The following is a 25235-nucleotide window of genomic DNA, read 5'->3' on the forward strand; positions in this document are numbered from 1 at the left end:
AGAGGGGCCACAGTCATAATTGTGAGTGACACATTAAAGTTAAAAATACTTTCCTTTGGCAGAAAGTATAGCTTGGGGGCAGAGCAATTTCTTAGAATGGGCAAGCCCTGGGTTTGGCACCAGCATTCCACCCCAGTACTGTCCACCTCTAAGAAACAGGCATGCTTCCTACACTTGCTTGGTCATAAGTACTGTGAAGCCTAAGTTACGGTATGGTATGGGCCACGGCCATAGACCATAGTGTGGGCCATGGCTGTGTTGTGGTCATGATGTAGACTTGGTTTGTCTGGATCAGGTGTTCTAAGGGGAGCACAGGAACTGGTAACAGCAACCTCTGGGCTTTGAGGAAGGGACCCTTTAACTCAGAGGAACCATGGGACCCAGTGAAAAAGGCCCAACGCCCACAGGCAGATGTGCACTCTGTCTCCCTGATCAGAACAGCCACTCTTGGCACGTGTTCTCTTATTAGTAGGAACTTGCTTTTGTTTTTATCGGCTTCCCAGGAAGCTGAACACGGGGTTTGCACCATTTTGATGGCTGCAAATGCATCAAACTGCATCCTGGTCTTTTCAGTCAGAGCCAGAGCCTGGCAGCACAAGCAGTCAGAACGTGTCTGTCACAGATCTGTTGGACCAGCACATCCCTTGTTAGCATGCAGAGAAATCTGGGGATACCCCATTTCTTACGGTGTGACAGCATCTCACACCCTCTGTTGTGAGAAAAAAATCTGTGTTTTTATTTCATTTTGTTCCCAGTGGGATGAGTTCCAGTTCAGCCAGTGCAGCACAAGAAATCAAGCTCATTTGTACTGATCCCTTCAACTCAAGTAGAAAAAGATTCTCTCAGCACCCTAACCCAGTTCCCCAGATGGGTCCCACTGGAGGCCATACAGGTGGCACTGCGGGGCTCATATAGCTGCTGCTGGCTTGGTGCTGAAGGATCCCCTCCAGTGGATGTTTCTCTGCTGGAAGGATTGGGACAGGGTTGCAGAGTGTCCTTCCAGATATCTGCATGGTCCCCCACTGTCCTCTTGAGGTCCAGGGGCTTAGGAAAGGCCATTTGGCTGCCTCACGAGGCCAGTTTGCTTTGTCCCTGCATCAGGTGGAGCACATGATGGAGCAAATGAGAAACCAACAAGCCAGAGGAGGGGGAGAAGCACAGCTGATACAGCCTTCTGTGAGTTACCACAGTAAGCCATTTTGCACAGGTTTTTGGGTTTTTTTGGTTTTTTTTTTTTTTTGGTTTTTTGTTTTGTTTTGTTTTGTTTTTGCATACGTGTGTTTGCATGTGTGGAGTCCTGAGGTTGATGCCACATGTCTTTCTCAACTGCTCTCCACCTTAGATACTGAGACTGGCTCTCTCACTGAAGCGGTGAGACCAGTTTCAGCTAGTCTGTCTAGCCAACTCCATCCTGAGATTCTCTGGCTCCTCTCCTGTGTGCTGGCGTTACAGGTGGGCTCCTACATTCCCCTCAGCTTTTACACGGCTTCTGGTAATCCAAAGCCTGGTCCTCGAGCTTGTGCAACAAGCACTTTACCCCCTGAGCCATCTCCCCAGACCCTGCACATTTTCCCACAGCAGCCACCAGCAAGCACTCCTGGGCACAATCGTCGTGTGACTCTGCACACCATTTCTGCTGCGGTTTCTCCTCTCTCTCTCTCTCTCTCTCTCTCTCTCTCTCTCTCTCTCTCTCTCTCCCTCCCTCCCTCCTTCCCTCCCCCTCCCCCCCTCTCTCTTCTCTCTCTCTCTGCACCTCTCCTACCTAGGTGAGAAGCCAGGAGGCTGGCACCAAAGTTAACCCGAAACCCAAAGTTCAGAAGTAAATTCCATTCCTAGGCAGAGATGTTACAGACCCTAACGTTTACAAAGTACAACCCAGTCTTTCACCTCGCTTTTCCGTCATTAACTCTGTGTGTGTGTGTGTGTGTGTGTGTGTGTGTGTGTGTGTGTGTATCTGTTGTGAGTATGGTTGTTGCCATGTGTGCACGTTCTCGGTGTCTTGACTATGCCTCACACTGCTGCCACCATTCCTTCCTGCATGCCTCGCCAATATGGTGGACTGAAGCCCCTCTCAAACCGTGAGCTACAGTAAGCCTTCCTCCCTGAAGGTGTTCCTGTCATGTGTGCTGACCACAGGGATGCACTCAACACTCAACACTTCGCAAAAGTTTATTAGGAGTCAGTTCTCAGCTTGCTTGGGAACTAACTCCACAGGCTCCAAACATCGTTTTCCAACTACTGTGAGAAACTGCCAGAGGGGAACACTAAAAGGCACAACACCCTTATATCCACGGCCTTGTGACTCCCAGCCTGCATTTCTAGTGACTTCCTCTTGAGGGAGCCAGTTAGCAGGTCTACCAGGTGTGTGACTGCAAGAGGCCTGGCCTCATTGCCAGTACACACTGCCAAGAGATGGCTTGGCACCAAGGTTTTATATGGAAAGTCCCTGTGTGATCATCCCCAGAGGCCAAGGCTATACCACCACAAAACTGCTTAAGGGACTTCAGCTATCCAATAAAGACAGGACCCGGGAAGAGAGGGAACCCATAACCACTAAGGTGTTTCGCTGGGGAATGCCCCACCAGAAATCCTCACTAAACCTTGAAGGCCCACCTCAGAGTGGGGTGATGCCATCTTAGATCTTGGGGTCTAACCAGGATAGTAACCCGTTATGCCTGGAGGAGCAGTAATGCAGGCGTACCCCATTGTGTGCCCAGGGTTCAGGTACCGTGGAACACCAGCCATGGGAAATGAGTAAGGTCGAGTTCTCATGTTAAGGATCACACCAACCACCACTTAACTGCATGGCAACAAGAGAAAGTAAAGGCACCAGAACCCTCAAGCATGTTGCCAACAGACACACGCTTTAAAACACACAAAGCTTGCTCATTCCTAGCCTTCAACCACACTGATGTCACCAGAGCACAGACCTCGCTTGCCTAATAAGCATCAACCTCCCGCTTCTGTAGAAACCGTAGTCAGGCTCATGACTAGATCATTGTTAAAATTACAGGTTTAATGAGCTTTTTGCATCTGGTTCAGCCCTGACTACAAGCATTCCAGGCTTAGGGAGGGGAAAGGTCCCTCTTTCCCATACTGTGATGTAGTCCAGGGCAGAGTCCCAAGGGAAAAAAATCAAGTGAAAAAGAAGGCTTCCTGTCTCTGGGGAGGTCTGCAGGATGTGTGTGTGTTGGGGGGCAACACCTAGAGGCCAGAGACATCTATAACAGAACATGTTCTCAGTCTTTCTTCCTCGCAAAACAGTCTATCAAATCAGAACTAGGAGTCCTCTGTGTTTATGTTTATCTCCTTAGCACAGTCTCTGCTGAAAAGACAAGCGGTGCCATGTGGCTTTCCACTCACCCTGAACCAAGCCCAAGTACAAGGCCATGTGACTCAACACTGTGAACTTCTGTCACGTGGGAACTGAGAAGGGAAATGCTTGGTAGTTAAGCAGAGGTGCCCTTCTAGGGGACCCTGTTACTAGATCCAAAAAAGCAGTTTCCACTGCTGCAGAGAATCTATTTCCCTGGCGGGGGCATCAGAGACTGAACGGTGTCAATGCTGGCATCCAACATGTGCAAAATATGAGACAGAAAAACTCTACCTTTGGGAGTTTTGTTGTTTGTGGTTCTTGTTTTTAGGGACAAGGTTTCCCTGTGTAGCCCTGGCTGTCCGTCCTGGAACTCACCATACAAACCAGGCTGGCCTCAAAGAGAGACCTGCCTGCCTCAGACTCCCAAGTATTGGAATGAAAGGCATGTACCTTCTTCCTACCTTGATTTGTACTTTGGATAATTTTTTAAATTGAATTATCAGCTGTTTCTGGATTCTTGGGATTTACTCTCGAATGGTCTACACGTGGTGCACGGTCCTCATCTTCTGGTAAGAGCCTCCACCTGCGTCGGTTGTGGGGACTGCTGGTCTACGTACGTCACAAAGCTTAGCTCAGTGAGCTTTAGCCACTTAAAACATCTGAAATGTTCACCTTTATCAAGCAGGGATAGCTACAGGCCTCCAGCATCCCTTTCAGTCCTGTGACAAACACTTGGAAGGCACTGTTGACAGGAGGGAAGGTTTGTATTAGCTGCCTGTTTCTGACACTTAAAGGTGAGGTAGAATGTCACAGCAGGGGGAGCATGTGGCAAAACTGCTCACCCCCATGGTGGCCAGGAAGCATAAAGAAGCAGACAGGAGGAGGACAGGGCAAGCTGTGTCTTTCAAAGACATGTCCCCATTGACCTGCTTCTTCCAACCAGGCTCTGCCCATCTCAGTTTCTCAATATTCCGTCCAAACTTTGAATCCATCAGGGGATGGATGAGGGCATTGAGGAGGTCATTCCTGCTCCTCCCCCTTCCACTCAGGCATACCTCCTTTCCCGTTAGGACCCATGGCACTTCCTATGTACCCAATGGGGATGGCCAGATGCCCCAGTAGGCCACCTTGCTCAATCACACACTCAGCATCAAGACTCTTCCTGAAAACACTGGCTGTTCCAAGGGTTTGAGCTGAATTCAGTTGACTCTCCTCTACCCATGAGATACCACATAGAAGGGTGCTCCCCATAGCTTCCTTTATCACAGACATGAACCTAAATACCATTTGCTCTGTATGAACAGCAGCCAGCACGAAGGGCAATGCTATAAATGTGTCTTTGGGGTTGAGACATGTCTGTAGGTACATAGACTGGGTGACTCAGTCTATTTCTGCTAAGCCCCCTTACTTGGGTCCCAAGGTGTTGTGCAGGCCATGCATACTCACTGACTAGCCTCTGCCCTCTCCAGAAGGTTTTGGACTCTAGGTGTCACTTCTGCTGATCTGTCCCCACACCCAGCCTAATGTACATGAATGGCCTCTCGTTGGGTATAGCTGTCAAGAGTGGGTGTTGTCATAGGTGGATATGGGCAGGATGACAGAAGTGCTTGTTGCTTAGCAATGCACAGCCCTGCTGTCCTCACAAAGGGAGGGCCTTCCCTACCTCAGAGAAGACTGGCAGCCAGGACCCGAGCAGGTGAGTGCCAGAGGGGCTGCCTTGTTTGTGCTCTGGTAACTTCAGTGTCACTGCCCAGGGACTCGGAGACCTACCTGTCATGAGGAAGGCTACAGCCTCCTCTGGAAGTGGGACTTCTCTTCCTGGGCTCTCCTTGCATTGTGGGCTGGGAAACCATGAAAGTATTTATTCACAGAAGCAGATGGGTTTCTAGAATAAATCTTTAATATCCTTCTGGCTCCAACGATACCAGTACACTCCTCCCTTAGCTAAATCTGTTGTTTCCACTTCCAGTGTCCATGACAGGGGTCTAAGCACTGCCTATGTGCTAAATCTCAGTGGAAGCCAGTGAACCTTCTGATCAGCCCACCAAGTTGCTAGCATCACTGACTATTGATTAACTGTTAATGTATTTCAGGTACAATGAGTCACACCCAGATGCTGGCTGAACTATCTACCAGGCAAAACATCAATCCAGGGTTGGTGGTATGCAAACCGCAAGGCATTGTTCTTTCTTGATTGTTATGAATTATTCACTATTTTCCCCCTCTAGATGCTGGTAAACTCTGTAAAAAATGATGCGTAATTAAGTTTGTGCTCTTAGTTGGGTTTGACATGTATCCTATTTGAATAGCATATCCAGTCCAGGAGATAACAGAGGAAGGCAGTTTCTATTTTAGTGACTTGGAAATCCTAAATTTATTCAACAGTTTTTAATTTTCCCCTCCACTTGAGAGGATAAGCTCCTAGGACCTGTGTTCACTTTGTGCTTGAATATCTCAGCTGAAGGAGAGGGGTGACCCAGGCTAGCAGCCATTGCCAGGAGCACTTGAACACAGACACATTTGAGCACCACATTTTCACATGTCCTGGACTGCCTGTCTGGGAGCTGGGTCTTTTTCCCTGCTAGGTTTAGTTCTGGCTCAGTCCTCTCCTAGACTGAGCGAGTACCCATGTGATCTCACAGGAAGGCTTGAGAGAATATGGTACCCCAAGTCAGCCAATCTGGGCTTGTGGCTACTGAGCAGCCCCAGAGAAACCCTGTCTTGTCCCAAGACAGGTCTATGGTCACCTCTGCCTAGGCTGCAAGAGAAGGAGGCAGTACAATCGTGGTGGCCCAAATCCATCCCTTCTGAACTAATATTACTAAGTGCTCTATGCAAGAGACAGAATGTCCAGCCCCACCAGAGCCCCATGGACTCCTCCTCACCATCTCCCCAAAGATAAGAACTCCTTGGCCCCTTAAGCCTGTTCTTTGTCAATTACATGTGTCAATTACATTGGGGGAGATGGTGACGTTTGTTTTAAGTCCTCAACAGCCCTACAGTCCCAAAGACAATAGTCCATTCTCTACCATCACCATCTCCCCCAATGTGCATTGTGCTGTGCATGTGGTCCTTGTTACCTGGTTGGTTAGATTATTGGGGACAGAGATTAATTTGAAGTTCCAGAAAATCTCGTCGCTCTCATATCTCACTCTAGCACAACAGACAGTAAATGTTTCCCGTCTGTCCATCATCCACATGGAGCAGTCTTGCACTCACTCATACAGGCCATCGGCTAGGCTTCATTCCTCCTCCAAACACAGGCAGGAACACAAGAACTGCCCTGAGCAGTCCTGGTCAGAGCTTGGTCAGTCACCAGGACCTGGTTTTCTTTCTTTCCCTCATCTGTTTCCCTGATTCTCCCCCTTCCTCCTGACCCTTGTTACCTGGAAAGGTCCAAGGCTGCAGACCCCAGAGCTCTGCATCCTCCACTCCACCATGCAGAGTTGAGCTCTGTCTGTGTGTGATCTGTCACCTCTGTGATGAGGAACATCCAACACAGTCACCTCTCCTGTGAATACCAGCCTCACTCTCTATTGGTAACGTCCATGCAAATAAAAGATGGGGTGTCAGCAACAAATCAGAGTTAACACGCCCTGTGCTGGGATGCTGGTGTTTTACCCATGAGTCAGACACCCTCCAGGTAAGGATCTGTCCTTTGGGATTTTCTTGCCTCTTTCATGTCATCTCCTGCAGACTCTTATCTAGAGAGTGCACCCAAAATCGGACCTCCTCTTACCTTGATCCTGTAGAGTTGGCGCTGCACTCACAAGTGCTGTGACTTGGGATCTCCCTGACCTTCCCTCTTTGGTGCTGACCCTCCTTGCTGTCCTTCCTGTCTTATTGCTTAGTGAAATCAGTTGCCCACCGAGTCATTTCACACTGTTTATGTAAAAGAGAGGTTTCTCTGGAGTGGAATTTTATTGTTTTGTCCCTGCTTTGCTGACTAATTAAAACACTCAGCAAGTGAAGGAATGAAGCCTCCCACACACACACACAACTTGTTCATGTGGTACAGTCCTGTGTGACATGTGAGCAAACAGAGGGGTCACTGTCTATGAAACTGGGCTGTGTAGTAGAGCCCAGAGTGCGGCAGAGGCAGAGTGGGCGATGGTGAGGAGAGGGAAGAAGACCAGACAGAGAGATGAGAGGCCCCACACAGGAAGGCCTCACAAAGCAAGAACAATGGGCTCTCATCCCCAGAGTTATGAGGTCTGAGTCTCCTCCGTGTGTGCTGTCAATGCCTCCAAACTTGCTTCTCTTAAGGGTCCCATACCATTCTCAGAATGCCACACAGTGACTCATGCTGGCTGGGCTTGTACACACAATGAAACACCTTAGGCTACAGGTACCCTTCCAAATTGTACAGGCAAATCTTTACAGCTCCTGCATCATATTTTAAATTTCCCTACCTGTCACCAATGACCTCTCAGGGCACTTGCTGAAGATGAGGGGTACTCACTGGAAGACATACAGACAATCCACCATTTTCAGCCACACAACTGAGATATCTGATAGCAACTACCCAACACACAAGGTATTGTCTGTGTTAGCTCCTCCCAGCCACCCCTAAAGAAAAAATAAACTTAGCACTGCTTGTGGCTCTGTCTCAGACCCATACCAGAGGACTCTCTGATTCAAACCTGCTGCTCTGTGGTCATTGTATGGGACCCTTAAGAGAAGCAAGTTTGCAGACATGCATTTCCTACTCTCCTCTTGGTACTAGGGTTCTCAGAGGTAGATCTAAATCAAGCTCACCAAGACTTGTCTATAAAACCCTAACCTCCAAGCTGGAGGGAATTCAAGTGTCCTTTATCCCTGTTGAATGCCTTCCACATAAATTTGACTTCTTCAGAAATGGCCAAATTCCACATGGTGGTAAAGAGAAAAGAAGGAAGACATGTCAAAACCACAAAGGAGTCTGGCCAAGGGAGCCAGAGACTCAGAGTTCTATGATAAAGCACTCAGAGAAAAGAGTGTGGGTGGAAAAATGGCAGTCTGTTCAAGACTGATAGAGCTGTTCAAGATGAAGAGAATGAAAAGAGGCCACTGGGATGATGAATGCAGATGGTGACTGTAGGACTATATATGGTCACATGTGGTACATAACACACATGCCATGTCTGACTCCACCATGACCATAGCATAAGCATCTGGCAGGTACCATGCATGAATTACATTTGACTTCACCAGAATGATAGTTGAGCATCAAGCATCCCATTTGAAATCCTTCCTATGGCCTCTAATATCCACAATTCCTGACGTGGCAAAACCCATGAATGCTTGTGTGTATTGTGTGAGTGTACATGTATGTGTGCATGAGTATTGTGTGCATGTGTGTGTTTGAATGTGTATTGTATTTGTGTTATGTGTGCTTTGTGTGTGTTTGTGTGTGTTGTTGCTTGTGTGTTGTGTGTATGTGCATTGTGCATGAGTGTGTGTGTGTGTGTGTGTGTGTGTGTGTGTGTGTGATGTGTGTGTTTATGATACATGTGAGTGTTTAGAAAACATATTTAGGCAGGAAGTAGGCCCATAAAACAATTGTACTTTTTATTTAGAAACCCCCCAGGAAATTTCAAGAGGCACAAACTGTGGAGTGGCTGACCACCCTATGAGCTTTAGTCAGTTGACTTTTTGTATCCATTTGTAAAATCTGTGGTATTAGATGTTCACCTGTTTATAAAATTATAGGGCTTGTAAAATTATGGTTCTTCCAATTATTAAACACAACAACAAAAACAAAAACAAAAACTGAGGTAAACCTATTCTGGAAATTTTTGATGTGTTTCTTTTAATATCTATAATTAAATTTGCAGATATTTTCATGTATGTGTGTGTGTATATGTGTGTGGTATGACTGTGTATGGGATGTGTGTGTGTGTGTGTGTGTGTGTGTGTGTGTGTGTGTGTGTGGTATAACGATCTGTGTGGTGTGGTGTGGTGCCTGTGTCTGTATGGTGTGTGTGTGTGTGTGTGTGTGTGTGTGTGTGTGTGTGGTGTCTGTGTGTCTGTGGTGTCTGTATCTGTCTGGTGTGTATCTGTCTTTGTGGTGTGTGTGTTTGGTGCCTGTGTGTGTATATGTGGTGTGTGTATATTTGGTGTATGTGAGTGTGTGTGTGTGTGTGTGTGTGTGTGTGTGTGTGTGTGTGTGTGTGTGTGTGGTGTGTCTGTGTCTGTGGTGTCTGTATCTGTCTGGTGTGTATCTGTCTTTGTGGTGTGTGTGTTTGGTGCCTGTGTGTGTATATGTGGTGTGTGTATATTTGGTGTATGTGAGTGTGTGGTGTGTGTGTGTGTGTGTGTGTGTGTGTCTGTGTAGGCAAGAGGTTGATATTAGGTGACTCCAGCTGCTGTTAACCTTAGTTTCTAAGACAAGATTTTCACTGGAGTTCATGGGTCTGGCTAAGCCAGGATAGACAATGAGTTCCAGTGCTAGAGTTACAAGTGCACATTGCCATTACCCTTCTCTCCCTCTCTTTTTCTTTTTATTTTTTTTTTGCTCTTTCTTTCTTTCTTTCTTTCTTTCTTTCTTTCTTTCTTTCTTTCTTTGTTTCTTTCTTTCTTCCTTTCTTTTTTTAACATGTGTGTCAAGGGTTCAAACTGGTGTCCTCATGTTCAGCCCAGAAAGTTCTGTACTGACTGAGCCATCTCCTCTGCCCCTGTACAATAGTCATTGCTTCCTTTTTGTAGTACTGGGAACTGACGATGCAGCCTTGTGCATGAGAAGCAAGCACACTAGCACTAGGCTGTATTCCCAGCCCTTTGCATAGACTCTTGGTTTCTATGAGTAGAAAAACGGACTGGAGATTTGTTAAATTGAGAAAAATACATAGAAAAATAGATGTCCTTCAGAATGCTCACATATTGCTGAAACAGGCTGTAAATAATCTCATCTACCTACTGGGCATTGCTACGCACAACACCTCTGCTGACCCAGGCTGAGTCTGGGGCCATTGCTTGCCTGACTCACATTTCTGCTTTCACTTCTTCTTTCTCTGGCTGGCTTTTCTCTTCTTTCACAGCAGGGACCTTTCTGGCGGCCCTGAATTCCATGTACTCAACAGTACCATAAGCTGTTACAGTCAAGCTCAACATGCCGAAGAGAATGTAGAGCTTGGTGCGTACACACAAAAATGAGCTGTACCCAAAGGCGACGAGGAACCCCATGGCTTCCCCAAGACGGTAGTTTGCAAAAGCAGCTTCTTTTTTCCACTCAAACAGGAGACCGTAAAGAGCTGTGGAAGAGAGACTAGAGTGAAAACACTGTGTAAGACATCAAATAGGACTTGGTGGGTTAAGTGCATGTGTGAGCATGAGAGCATGAGCTCAGACTCCCCAACACCTACAGAAAATGCCAGGCACTGGCCTATGATCCTAGTGAGGAGAGGGTGGATTTCTGGGGCTTACTATCCAGTTCACGCAGCTAAATCAAGAAGAGACTCTGTCTCAAAATATAAGATGGAGCTGGGCGGTGGTGACACATGCCTTTAATCCCAGCACTCAGGAGGCAGAGGCAGGCAGTTCTCTGTGAGTTCAAGACCAGCCTGGTCTACAGAGGCAAGCTCCAGGGTAGAGTCCCAAACTATACAGATAAACCCTGTCTCGAAAAACCAAAAATAAAATAATAAAAAGATGGAGAGTGACTAAGACAAGGTTGACCTCTGGCCTCCACATGCATACATGAACATGCAAACACAGATACCACATGCATATACAAAAACACATGCATACACATATACTACCCATAGACACACACAGATGTACACAAAGACCTCAAACATGGTCCATTAAATTAATCCTAAACATAGAGAGGCTTTGCCACTGCCAGTTTTCTTGAAAAGAAAACCTGGATATTTTTCTTCTAAGAACCCCCCCCCCAAAAAAAAAAACACAGAATTATGCTGACAAGTCAGGTGATGTCCTCTGGCAGTGGGCAGCACAGGACAGGATAGGGAACATGGGAGTCACAGAGTAGTAGCTTCTAGAGGGAGCTGGCCAGTCCTCTAAGGATGAATGAAGGAAAGCAAAGAGTTCAGTGTGTGTTGTCATGGAGTTTGTGACCCCTGGGAAAAGACCATAGATGCAACCCAATCATAACTGAAAGATTTATTGGTTAGCTTCTAGCAGGATAAACGATCTCCGAACCAAAGTTGAGACTGCAGTGAGGAGAGTTGAGAGAATTTTTAAAGTGGGAAAGCACAACAAAATTATCTACCCAAGCTCTCAAGCACTGATCTGTTCTGCCAAGTGAAGGCGCTAAGGCAACTCAAAACAATCTTCAGGTGCCTGCATAAGCATGTTACAGAAGCAAAAAAGCAATTAGTCTTATAACAAGTAGATAGTCATGGCTGCACATCTCTGGATGGGGAGGTCCCTGAATCAGGATTACTGGCAACTTATCTTCCAGGGACTGGAGTCAGAGACAAATGGCTGGTGGGTACCAAGATGCATGCCTGGCATAAATGGGGCTTTGTTAGCTCTCACAGTGTAAGATGAGGTCGAGCTCCTCACTCATCCCTGGGATCAAAGGGTAATGAGTTACATTCGTGGGACTCATATCTGTCCTTTCAAGGGTATGTCACCAACAGTTGGATAGTACTAGCCTAGCAGGTGACGCCCACTGCCCAGTGTTTAGAAGTGGAGCCAATGCCACTTGATGGTTCCCAAACTTTTATTACTAGTTCTGTGACTTCTGTTTTTATATTGTTTTTGTTTTTCAAGACGGGATTTCTCTGTGTAGCCCTGGCTGTCCTGGAACTTGCTTTGTAGACCAGGCTGACCTCGAATCACAGAGATCTGCCTGCATCTGCCTCCTGAGTACTGGGATTAAAGGCATGTGCCACTGTGCCCAGCATGACTTCTTTTTAATGTCTTCAGCAGTCTCAGTTATTTTTGTCGTTTTAAATTGACATATAGCACCTATGTACAAGTTGCATGTGTGCATTCCTGAGACCTGAGTGGGAAAAAATGTGGCAGAGGGAATGGCCAGAGAATCCATGTTTGTTGTAGTCCCCAGCCTGTGGTAATTTTTGTTGGTTACAGCAAACTCAAAACTTTCACAGCCGGATGCTTCTCTCTGCTTCTGAACCAAGTGAGTAGCTGTTGCTTCCCGTGCTGGGCGGGGCAATTTGGTTGATCTGGGTGAGAGCTGCAAGAATCCCATTGCTTGACATGGCTGAGTGGCATGTGCCTCTGAGAGGGGATCCATGAAAAGATGACAGACCCTAGTGACTCTCCCTGGTCTGTCTACACCCTGGACTGCTGTGCCAACTCCTACCTAAACAACCTCTCTCTTCACCAAGACCACCCTCAGCCCCCTGCACTGTCCCTAGAAATCCTGCTTGACTTGGCATTATGGGCCAGGATGGAGGACCCTGATATGGATAACACAGGATGGGGTCTTCAGAATGAACAACCTTGTGTAGAAAGCCCCGACATGGAGGATCCTAGAGTGGAGGACCCAGGATAGAGACCCTCTTGATGGAAGGCCCCAGGGTGGGAGTTTCAGAACTCTAGACCTGATAACTGTGGAGACTGAGGCTGATTCATCTGGAAACTGGACCATCAGAAGTGGCCCTGTCCCTCTCTGCCAACACAGTTCCATCAGAAACTATGTCCCAGATAGCTGAGAAGCTAAGGATTGGGGTTCATAGCTCGAACAGCCTTTTCAGAAGGCTTGGGGACATGGGCAGAGCAATGTCCCTTCCCTTCATGAATGCCTGCTAATCAAACCAGCCCTGGGGGAGAGGTGTCCACATCAGCTATAACTAGACCAAAAGAGAAGGGAGGGGACATGATGTCCATTTGTCCACACTGGTAACAACTAGACAGACAAATGAAGGGAATGCCCATGAGAAAATAGGTGTCCATACCAGCAGTATCTATATAGATGGGTGAGGGGGCATGGTAAGCAGGCGACCATCCCTGCATTAACTACACAGACATGGATGCCAAGTGCTGACTGGCACCCAACACAGGATCTCAGGGCAGGAAATGAGGCTTATGGTAAACTGGTAGAATCCCAGGGCCTCTACCCTTTGTTAGGTACAGTAAACCCATGTCCTGATAGCAGCCAACTTTCCCTGATTATGAAAGATGAATAGAATTGGGGGATTGTACCTTGGCTCTGAGCAGATTTAGTACTATCTCTGCAGCTTATGAAATAATGTGCTCACTTACAAAAAATTCGTTTTGCTCTCAGCATCAGCCTGACCTAGCTGCCTCATCTACTCAGGGCACTTGAGGCTAAGGCGACTGAGACACTGATTCTAGTCCTTAGATAAGGTGATGAGAACCAACAAACAGGCATTTCATCCGTTGGGAAGACAGGTTAAACAAACGGGGCACTCTGAAGTCAGACTCGGTGCACTTGCGAACTTGAAAATAGTCCCTTCTGCAGCTGACAGGGCAGCCTGTATCTTCAGATGAGCATTCCATGTTTTCCACACAGTGCAGTGGCATGTGAGGGTTGCTATAGCAACTGCACCCGTCCTCCCCGAAACTGTGAGACCTGATGAGCAGATAGGCACAGATTCGCTGCTGGGAGACTGAAGAAGCTCCCGAAGCCCTCAGGGTACCAGGCCCCAGCAAGAGGAGCAAGTGACTGAGTCCTGTGATGCACAACTAAACTGAAGGGTTTGAAAATGGCGACTCAAACTGTGTGTGTGTGTGTGGCGGGGAGCTGAGCTTACTCATGTCTATGAACTAGAAGAGAACACACGGCCATGTCTGTCCTTTGTGTGCATATGTGTACTATCGGAGGCCAGAGGAGGACACAGAGCATCCTGCTCTACTACCCTCACCTTATTCCCCTCACCCCCCAAAGACCCTGTCTTCACTAGAACTTGAACTTCCTGTTTCTCTGCTAGACTACTGGGCCAAGCAAGTCTCAGCAATTCTCCTGCTTCGGTTCCCCTCCCACAGTGCTTGGGTTACAGGTTCCATCCTTAGGGATCTAAGCTCTGGTCATCAGGTTATTCATGCAGCAAGTGTTCTCACCCACCATGCCGCCTCCCCAGATCCACACAGCACTGCTCTTGAGAAGTGGCCAAAGCTACACGCAATTTGCCATGTTGGAAAGGTACAGACAATCCTGTGGATGCTGCCTTGTGGGTATGTTGGGCTGTGGGAAGCTGGGTGGAGCCAGAAGCAAGACTCAGCATTAAAACAACACTCCTCACTGAGGTGGCTGCAAGCACACGTTTGAAGAAACTGGTTTGTTTTTTTAATAAACAACAAAAATCACACTCTTACCTGTACAAAAAGAATGAAATTATTTCACTTTAAATTAGTGTCCCTTATTCAAAGGAATCATCGTTCAAGTCACCTACTGGACTTAAGTGCTCATAATATGTATATCAGGTCTTAGGAAATTTGCACAGCTTAACAGAGGTGCTTTTGTGAGAATTTTATGTCCATTTAAAGAAAGGGAGAGTTAAAGTAATTATCCATATATTTCATAGAGAAGGAAAGCAAATTGTTTTTACTGTGATCATTTTGAACCTCTGTATGCTGTCTGGAGGGTGGGATAAAGCAGTCTGCCTATCCAGCTGCCTTCTTTGCTTTGGAAAAATTCAGTGAGATCAGAAGTTTGTCAGCATGCAGGGGACGGGACTCTGTGTATGTTTCAGGAACTCTTAGGCCTGTGTGGGGTTTGATGCAATTCCTCTCTGGTGCTGGCTGTATAAGCTAAAATCCCTAGTTGATATGCCATGTCACTGGCTTATAATTATAATCCTGGACTTCCAAGAAGAGTTAAAGTGAATTTCTGATTACCCAGCCTCACCACGCATGCACTCGCGTGCGTGTACACACACACACACACACACACACACACACACACACACACACACACACTAAACCAATATATTCCTAAGAACAGGAGCACATCCCAACCCATGAAAAGTCTAGCTGTTTGTTCCTAGTTACTGACTTTAGTCAAAAACAGAAAACTAGATGAAGGCACAAAGGCAACTAGACCCTCTGTATCCAGCTAGCTTGGGTTTCTCTGGGGAATTTTTTCCCAGCTCTTGTAAACACATAGCACCTTGGGATTACAGCAAGGAGAGCTCTGGAGGGTATGGTCTACCGTCTACAGCAAAATGCTGTGGTCACATGCAGACACAGAAGGAGTGACTGGGTCTCCCACCCCTGGCAATCCAGGCCTCCAGCTGCTGTGATTTTCTTCAGCCAGTGTCTAAGCCTGACTGCGTCCTGAGTGTGGTGGGAAAGGGGTAACTTATGAATCATATCCATCTCAGGGTTCCCTCAGGCTGGGCTCACCAAGACCTTCCAGATTCCAGACATAGAGAGCCTTTCCCTCCCTGGTCCATAAGGCACAAACCAGCCATTAGGCATTTGTGGAAGACTTGGGGCTGAGGGCTCTGACCTTGGCCTCATTATGTCATCTATAACCATCACCCAATGTAAATCCCATCACCTATACTGCACCCATGTCATCCACACAGCATCCTGTGTCCTTCTCACCCAGAAGCACTCTGAGCTACTCTTAGGGTATAAGCAAGAGCTCCCAACACATCCAGTGCAAATACCCTGGCTGGCCACTCACCGTTGTTCTGTGTCTGCCAGACAGCATCTGACATTCCCCACAGGGCAGGGATGATAAAGAAGATAGGCAGCTGGGCTGGGGCCGGTCGCCACAGAAGGAGGGTAGTAAAGCAAGATAGGTGAATGGTAGCACCTGGTTAGAGGAAACAAGACAGGACAGTGGGTGGCTATTCCTTCTGCCTGAGGTGGCTAAGTGCCTCAGGTAGCCTGTGTCGGGGCCCATGGGCCTCCAGATTTCCTGATGTTTTCATGCGGGGCATAGAAACAGGATGGTGCAGAGAAAACACAAGTGTGTGAGTATATGATCTAAGAGTGGGTATAACACAAATAATAAAAACCCAGAGACAGATATTGGGGTCCAAGCTTCAAGCTGATGATTAGAAAAGCAAAGCAGCCAAGCCAGTAGATCTTATCTCTACCCAGCTGAAAGGGCAATACTGTCTCCACAAATCCTCAGAGGCAAAAGCTCTGAGTTCCTGTCCCCTCCTGCCTTACATTCCTTTCTCTGCCCAGTCATATCACTCCTGTCTCCCCCTCCCTAGTGCTGGGATCAAAGGCATGCGCTCTGTGACTCTTCACTCTTATGTTGGCCAGAGTGGCCTTGAACTCAGAGAGATCCATCTGCCTGTCTCCTGAGTCCTGGAATTAAAGGTGTGTATCACCACTGCTTGCTTCTGTGGCTTGTTAGTATGGCTGCAGGGATTAAAAGTGTGTATCACCACTGCCTGACGTCTATGATTTATGGCTAGCTTTGCTTTCTGAACCCTCAGGCAAGCTTTAATAAATCATAAATAATATATCACTACAAGAGTAGACCATTTGGACCCACAGTCTTACCAGGGCTCTGGGATGCGGAACTCCAGCCCCTGTTGTGTGGCTGGAGGACCAGGAGGTTGTCTCCCTACAGTGTGAGCTAGGCTTCTAAACAGTCCCAGGGGGGGGGGAGGGGGCGAGGGTGAAGAGAGAAGACCAGGAGAACCCTGAACAGTGATATCTGGAGTTGTTCCTTGAGGTATGACTTCTGTGGCAGATCTCTGTGGAGCAAGGGGAGGGAATGTACTTCCTAGTTGTGGAATAGAATATCTGTTTAACTATGTAAAGATGTGTTGCCTTTGTTTATGTTGCATTTGTTTAACTATGTAGAGATGTGTTGCTGATTTACCTTGCCTGCCTAAGTCACTTGATTGGTCTAGTAAAAAGCTGAACAGCCAGTAACTAGGTGGAAGAGGGATAGGTGGGGCTGTTGGACAAAGAGAAAAGGGGAACTGGCCAGCTGGGGGGCACGGGGGTGTCAGCCAGCCAGACACAGGGGAAGCTGAAAAGTAAGACATACAAAATGAAAGAAAGGTTAAAAGGGGCGGAGCTGGAGACAAAACACATATGAATAGAAACAAGTTAAATTAAGTTTTAAAAGGCATCTAGAAACAAGCCTAAGGTAAGGCCAAGCATACATACATAATACTATTAAGTCTCCATGTCATAATTTGGGGGCTGGCAGTCCAAGAAAGCCAGCTATGCTTCCTCACATTGGAGGAAGGCAGGAGGCGGCAGCAGGCACAAGGAGAGCCGCAGGAAGGCAGGAAAGCATGTCACCTACAGGGCTCTTCCGTGTCCCTCACTGCCCTGTGTGTGCCCTTTACATAGAGCCCTGGGCATGGGCTGACCCGTGTGTCTACTTACCCATGCCATAGAGTACGGCCCTGCCTATATACTTGGAGATCTTCCCATACAGCATGGAGCACATTGAGGTGAAGGCCGAGAAGCAGATCATTACGTACCCCACAAAGTGGATGCCCAGGGCACAGGTAGTATAAGACTAGAAAGAAGCACAGAGTGTGTGCGTTACTGGTGTGTGCATTACTGGTGTGTGTATAGAAGAGCAAAACTGGTATGTGAGAGAGGGTCTACTTTGGGCCAGAATGGACAGACATCTGGTCAAACCCCTTTGCATACATTCTTTGCCATAGGTGTGATACACTGTTTTACAGAGCATTAACAATGCCATTGACTTGTCTCATCATTTCCCACTAGGCCTAAGGACCGGTGAGGGAAACGGAACCTCCATGGAGGGCTAGGGAGGCCACTGGACAGCTTAACAATTGGCCTTCAGCACTAACATAATCAAAGACACTTGGATGCAAGGCTGGGGGTAAGGAGGCTGGCCACATTGGCACAGATGGCTGAGGATGGAATTGACACGATGTCTGATGGGAAGGAAAACCCATGCAAATCACTGAGGTATCCTGGACATTCCTTTTCAAATCTGTTTAAAACTGAGTGGTACTGCAGACGTCAGGCCTGGCTCCTAAACGCCACAGGTCAAGGTGGCCACCTGGTGCCAATCTGAATGCCAGCCATGGAGTATGATGGTGACGAGGAAGAGGGGAAGAGGAAGATAAGAAGACAATGTCTGTGGGAGTCAGAGATGGGTGTCTCAAATCATAGATTCAGCCACTGTAGGACCAGGAAACTGATCCCACTCAAGCTCACCCTCAGGTCCCTTTAAGTAGAGCACAGGTACACAGCACGATCCCTGGGCTTCTTTCTCTCTTACCTTTGTGTACTCTCCATAGAGGAACCCTTGGTTGAGCCCACTGTACAGTGGCAGGAGTATCAGGAGGCACAAGCGCTTGTCTTTAAACAGCGTGAAGGTCGACAGTATAATGGACCAGATGGATGGTGAAACGGGCCTCGCCTCTCCTTCATTTATCAGTCTGTTTTCCACAGACTCAAGACACACAGACAACAGTAGGATGGCCAGGAAACTGCTGCCTAGAAGGACACACAGACAGGTGTCAGTGCTACCAGGATCAGATGTATTCCACCTTCATCTTCACGGACAGCTAGCCATCATATAACTAGTGGCAAGCTGCACTTGACCATGTATGTGTTAGGTCTATAATTAGCTTGTGACTAGTTTTCATTTAAAGCTGGCCACAGCAGGTCAGCATTGCCATCACCCACAGAGTAGTAGCATGTTTTTAAAGAAGATAAAAACAAAAGTCCCCCAAGACAGATAACAAGAGGAAAACAAAGCAAGGCACAACACTATGTGTCAGTCAAAGAGGGATATAGAAATCTGTTTGTACAATAAACACCCTGAAGGTCCCAGCAGACATACACTGTCTGGGGACAGGCCTTGGAGAGGGGTATGTTTGAGGGACAGTTAACAGAGGGTACCATGGGTCTTGGGACCTTTTACTGCATTTGTACTTTGAACCATGTTAACAGGTTATCTATTAAAAAACAAAACAAAAACAAAAAACTTCAAAGAACCTAAAACTATTCATTTCATCCTCAACATTCTGTAAATCTGTAATTCCAAAATGCAACAAGCAAATGAATCTGTCTTCGCCATCTGCCTACATTACTGTTCCAGCCACTTCATGTCCCTGCATAGGAAATATATTTATGTATGTGCATTGACTTATACAGAAGCCCCTCTGTCCCCTAGTTGTGTGAGGTGCCTTTAGTGACATCTTTTGAACACTGGTATTCTACTTTCTGACAAGTGGTGGAAGTGTCCCCAGGGATAGAATTGTCCAAACTCTGGGTGTGAGATTCAGTCAGCGAGTGTGGCCATTCCCTTTCAGTCCTGTTGGTGATATGATGCTGACTGTGACACTGTGATCTGGCCTTACAGAGCTGTGGGCTCTATGAAGCCAGCTCTCTTAGAGAATGTTTGCAGCAATGGTCCACCCAGTCTCAGCACCCATCGTAGAAACCTGACTCTTTAACACACTTACACTCAGGAAAGTCCAGGAAGCTTTCTATAACTCAACCACTTTCCCTCCTGACTAAATATGTCACCCTCCAGTGTCACTTGAGTGCAACATTTTGATGGCACTTATTAGGTGCTGATGAGGCTGGATAGCTCTTACCAGGGGCTTGTGGATGTGCCTCACTGTGGAAGAACCCCAACGCCTCAAGTGATGAGCCACAAAATTGCAAGCACCCTTTAAAAGAAAAGGTGTCTGGGCATGGGAAGCCATCCCCATGTTAGCTGTGAGTAAATAGCAGAAAACACATGTCTCTTCTTCACTCATGGGAGGCGGCTCCTTCTCCATGGCCTACTCTGCAGCAAAAGACTTCAAGTTTGGAATGGTCTAAAGAACACCATCTCTAACAAGAAGTAGTGAGAGCCTGTGAGCAGAGGGTCTTGGTCTCAGAAGTCACATCCTCTGCTCAGAGGTGTGTGTATCTAAGGCCCAGGTGGCCCCAGACCTTCCAAGGCATGAACTGGTGTCATGCAACTAAGACACTGCACTTGAAAACCAAGAAACTTCACGATGAATGCAATGCTCAGAACCCCAGAGAATCACCCCAATCACCCAATGCACTCTGGGACTACCACAAATGATACACTGTGTTCCCTACATTTGGGAAATCACAGGGGTCGACATATCAAGGGTGCAATGGACAAGCTCTATGCTGGGAAAACCGCCTTCATGATCATGGCATCTTTTCTGCCGGCAAGTGTGGCAGGGGTTTCTATGGCCAAAGTTTGTTTATGGGCTGGAAGAGAAGGCCTTTTGCCACAATAAGAGGTTGGGATTTGTACATACCATTGAAGATTCCCAGCAGTGTGTAGATCAGTTGCTGCGAGGGGTGATGGGTACTATTGCTGGCCTCTGTACCAAGAGAGCCACAGTCTTTGGCTCCACAGAACAGGAGCTGATCTTCAGGGATGGTGGCTAATGAAGTTGAAATCAAGAAGATGAGGTAAGAATTCTAGTGACTAAGTAGAATACCTGAGGCCAATGACAGCAGTGAAAGCATGGTCAACTGAGGCAGGTGACTTTCTGTCTTTTCTGTTTCAGGAAATGAACGCTAGTTCTTTGGTTTGTTAAAAACAACAACAGTGAGTTCAGGGCTGGAGAGATGGCCCAGCAGTTAGCACTGGCTGCTCTTGTAGAGGACCCAGGTTTGGTTCCCAGCACCCAACACTGGCACACAACTGTATATAACTCCAGTTCCAGAGAATCTAATGCCCTCTCTGGCGTCTGCTTGCATGTGGTACATAGACGTACATGCAGGAAAAAACACCCGAACCCATAAAATAAAAATAAATATATATGGAGAGAGGTGGTTGGTTTGATGGTGAATACCTGCCTAACATGTCACACACACACACACACACACACACACACACACACACACACACACACACACGTAAGTTGAAACTATTGTGATAGTGTTGTCAGCTTGCTAGGATCTAGAGTCACATAGGAGACAGCCTCTGGGCACATCTGTGAGGTGTGAGGGACTATTATCTAGGATAGGTCAGTCTCTGGGCATGCCAGTGGGGGGTTGTCTTATTACTCCGGAATTCGTGTAGTGGCCTGGCTGTATCTAGGAGCAGTCCATGGCCCTTCACCTGCTATAACACAGAGACTGTGGGTTCGACACCAGTTTCTGCAGCATCTTGGCTGAGTGGCAGAGATTGTGAGCAAGACCACCTGCATTGCACTGCAGGTCTCTCCTGCCCGGGACACACTGTCCCTGTGAAGGGATGAAGGTGGGTGACTTCTGCGCTTCCTGTTGGCATGTGACCTGGGAGAAGCCAGACTCATGGCCAAATGGAGACACAGAAGCCATTCAAATCCATAAATGTCACATCCAGAAAGCTGGAAGGTTAAAGCCCTCCAGCCTGGGCATGGCATAAAGTGATTGCTGGCTCTGTCCCTGCTGGGTAGGAACATATGACCCAGTCATAGGATAAGGGGTCCAACAGATGGTGTTAACACTGGCTTGTGGGTCAGTTTTATAGGGAAATAATCCACATAAATTCTCAGCAACTCCAGGGACCCACATTATGCTAGTAGGAGTTTGGGAGTACCCTGTTTCTTCATGACACCCTTTCCCAAGGGGCTCCCCAACCTCCACAGGGTACTTGTGGAAAAGACAGCTACTTAGCCCTCTGACTGTCCTCAGAGTGGCAGGACCACCTGCCTCCACAGTAAGGACAAGTGTATAGGTGGAACTGGGACCTCACTTTGCTGTCATGGAGAACTGGCTATTTCCCAAGGCCACTCAGCCCTCAGCCTTTACCTTTAGTGGTTGTGTGGCTGAATACCAGTGAGGAAATCAGGTTGCCCCATACTCCAGAAGATTGGAATATTAGGAAGAAGATGCCAAAGTACTGGGTCACCACATCCTTGGGAAGCTTTCCCTTTTTCTGTGCTTGCAAATTTCCTATGATGGTGATGTAGGTACACTGAGCCGACCACAGAGGACCCGCACCCAGGCCCAGCAGGACAGAGGTTGGGATCAGGGTGTACCTGCAAAAAGACCCAGAAGAATGGAGGAAAGGATCAGGGTGTATCCATATAGACACCCAGCAGGATGGAGAAAGGGATCCCCTCTCAAAAGCTGAGGGTACAGGGAATGGATGGATATTGGTCCCTTGCTGGCTAAGTCTCCCTGAGAATCATCTACATCAGACTCTCTAACCATTAGAGCCATGAGGATATGTGGGTGCATGGGTGGGAGAGACATCTCATGGAGGGGCATTCTAACTCAGTAGCAGAGGACAGTGGCCTGCATGAGTCTGCAGGGCACGCACACACACTGGGGAGGACTGACTATAGAGACTGTACCAGGTGGCATAGAAGTTGGCCAGGGAGAAGATCGTATAACAGCACATGGAGCCCACCATAGTCCACTTGCAGCCAAACCTCTTGATGAGGATAGGTGGGAGGAGCAACGAGGACACCATCATAGTACAGTAGATGGTGCTGAGTGTCACCACCCCCATTCCATTCTCACTGTAGAGGCTGCTCTGTGGAAGAAAGACCAGCCATCAGAGGACAGAACCGTATGAGCACCTGTCCCAGGCTCAGGGCACCCTCAAACCCTGAACCACCAGATATCAGCCCTTGTTACAGCTTCAGGCTCAGACTATCAGGGATGATGCAGCCAGGGCTCAGAAATAGTCACTGCAAGGCCTTCAACAAGACTTGTGCTTCCAGCATCAAGGCTCAAGTGGGAGGAGTCCACGGTGAAGAAGGACCAGCAGGGAAGACCAGCTCAAAGTAGAGCCAGTGCCCACTGTCCAGAGCCCTACACTATACAAGGATTCGCTGTTATCCCACAGGAGTACCTGGCAGAACACTGATGTGAACTGACCCAAAGGTCAAATCCCTACCCAGACCCAGCCAGCTGAAGGACCACTACTGGATTTTGTGGTCAAAGAAACCAGCTGACTTTCTTTTCTGTCATTTGTAAGAGAAACTGAGTGAGAGGATGGGGTAGGAGGGGAGGAAGAGGAGATGGAGGAAGAAAAGGAAGGGGAAGAGGAAGTCCAGGAAGAGGGGGAGGAGCAGAAGGAGGGAGGAAGAGGGAGGAGGAGGAAACAGGAGGAAAAGGAGGAGGGGAAGAAGGAGGAGGAAGAATGGTTAACAAGGACAGAAGGGGACAAGGAGAAGCGGGAAGAGTGGAAAGAGAGTGACAAAGATCCCCTCCCCGCATCATCCTATCTGTCCTTCCCCATGTCCAGTGGCCACACATGGCTCAGCTGCACCCAACAGACACTGTGGCTTGCTCTAGCCAGTCCCTAAAATCCCTACAATCTGTCTAAAAGATGGGGTCAAGCACCTTCCTCTGAAGTGGGCTTGCCTGGGTACTTGGTGTTTATTGAGTAGCTAGAAGCATGATCCAGTGTGGCCCTTTTAGAAACAGTTTTGTACTATGTACTTCACTCACAGCGGTGAGCTTGCCTGCTCCCCGATTCTAGTGAAACCCTGACAGCTCTTGCCAACGTTGGGTTTTCTCTATCACCCACATTACCACAGTCAACTAGGGAGGGTCATTTGTGAGTGACAGTTTCTTTTGACTGCCAACCACTGAAAAGGAAGACAGACAGGTGTCGATATCTAAGCAGAGCCAGAATTTTAGAAGCTAATGGCTTTTTTCACATGAATGCCCACACTCAAGTGCCTGGGCTGGCATGTGCTAGATGAGCTCATCCATGTAACAGACATAGAAAGACAAGTACATGTGTATTGCATGCAGTAGACCTAATTACGTAAACGACATTCAATCAGGCCAAGGGAAGGCTTGGAGGTGCTTTCCACTAGAGGGCCATGCAAGACCGCGGAGACGCCAAAGTCAAAGCATCCACCACCTTCAGCCAAACACACAGGAGCCGTCAGAAACCGCAGAGCCAGTAACAGCATAGGCCTGGCATTGCCAGCACTACATGAAATCATGTCTTAAAAGAAAGAAAAGAAAGGGAAAAGAGAATGGAAGGACAGCAGAAAGGAAGAGAGAAAAGAGAAAGGAAAGGAAGGAAGAGAAAGGAAGCTGGATGGATGGACGGACAGTCAGATGGACCAATCGACAGACAGATGTTCTATTTTTACTGTAATTACCACAGGAAAAATTGTCAAATCCTCCCCAGACCCGAGGGGTCCAGGCCAACATGACCTAGAAGCACATGACCCCCAAGTCCAGCTTTTCCGAGGCAGCTGCTCAGTTTCCATGCAGACTCACAGACTGGAGAAACAGGGATTCCATAACTGTTTAACACACAGGCGATTTTGCCAAAGTGAGGATTGACAAACGGACATTTCTGCCCGACCACAAAGCCCAGAGCACATACAATCCACAATAGTTCCTTCATCTCTTTTTAACCACTCAAAAGCAAAGTGTCCTGAGCCCTCCTCCTTCTTGCTCTAGGCTCTCTCTCCTCTCTCTCTCTCTCTCTCTCTCTCTCTCTCTCTCTCTCTCTCTCTCTCTCTCTCACACACACACACACACACACACACCACACACACACACACACACACACACACACACACACCTGGGCTGTGGAGCTCTGGTGTCACTCTGGGGGAACAAGACTAAATCTTGTAGGGCTTCATTTGATAAACAAGAATTGCTCCAGGGACGGGGGGCGGGGCATGTAGGGGTGAACTGGGTAATGTGATGAGTAAGTCTCACCTGCAGATTCTGCAAGCCTCCGTAGGCTGTGAAGAGGAGGAAGAATCCACATGAAACCACTAGGACATTCTTCAAGTTTTTCTCCATTGTGTGGATACACAAGCGTCACTACCAGTGGACACCAGCAGATGCATAAACTTGTACTTCCCTAAAAGAAACCAATTGGAGCACAAGAAATGGAGCCTGTGCCAAGTGGCCCCACCATCCCTGAGTTAGAAGTAGGTTGGCTGTTAAAACTGTGGATAGTTGATGCACCAGCTTTGGCAAATTCAAGTTCGCCTTATCTGGGAAGAGATTATGACTCTCATCCATCAGTTCCTCTGCAATTTTCCCCTCATTACCTGCAGATAGAAATACCACATTTTGTGTGCCTTTGATAGTAACTCCAGTGTCCAGAGAATTGCCAACAGTG

The 25235-nt window shown here is 47.7% G+C and overlaps 1 protein-coding gene and 1 non-coding gene across 2 annotated transcripts; both read right to left on the bottom strand.

The window, feature by feature from the left end:
- Window positions 1-10279: 10279 nt before the first annotated feature.
- On the bottom strand, window positions 10280-24910 carry Unc93a (unc-93 homolog A). The gene is made up of 8 exons (XM_027400968.2): window positions 24824-24910; window positions 22480-22661; window positions 21932-22161; window positions 20446-20574; window positions 18435-18652; window positions 17561-17696; window positions 15882-16013; window positions 10280-10548 (listed from the first exon to the last, which is right to left on the bottom strand). Exons 1-8 carry the CDS (start codon window positions 24908-24910, stop codon window positions 10280-10282), a joined length of 1383 nt encoding a protein of 460 aa, XP_027256769.1.
- Window positions 20201-20360, bottom strand: LOC113834101. The gene has a single exon (XR_003482402.1). It is a non-coding gene; the product is annotated as a U1 spliceosomal RNA (small nuclear RNA).
- Window positions 24911-25235: the final 325 nt, after the last annotated feature.

This window comes from Cricetulus griseus, chromosome 2, assembly GCF_003668045.3.
Source record: "Cricetulus griseus strain 17A/GY chromosome 2, alternate assembly CriGri-PICRH-1.0, whole genome shotgun sequence".
Taxonomy (NCBI): Eukaryota; Metazoa; Chordata; class Mammalia; order Rodentia; family Cricetidae; genus Cricetulus; species Cricetulus griseus.

Bases quoted from the DNA above. Each gene is read 5' to 3' on its own strand.
- Unc93a (XM_027400968.2), bottom strand. From the start codon at position 24,910: ATGGAGAAAAACTTGAAGAATGTCCTAGTGGTTTCATGTGGATTCTTC. The intron at 20,575-21,931 runs GTAAAGGCTGAG...CAACTTCATTAG, and splicing joins CAGCCACACAACCACTAAAG to CCACCATCCCTGAAGATCAG. The intron at 10,549-15,881 runs GTGAGTGGCCAG...TCTCTTCCACAG, and splicing joins CTGGCAGACACAGAACAACG to CTCTTTACGGTCTCCTGTTT.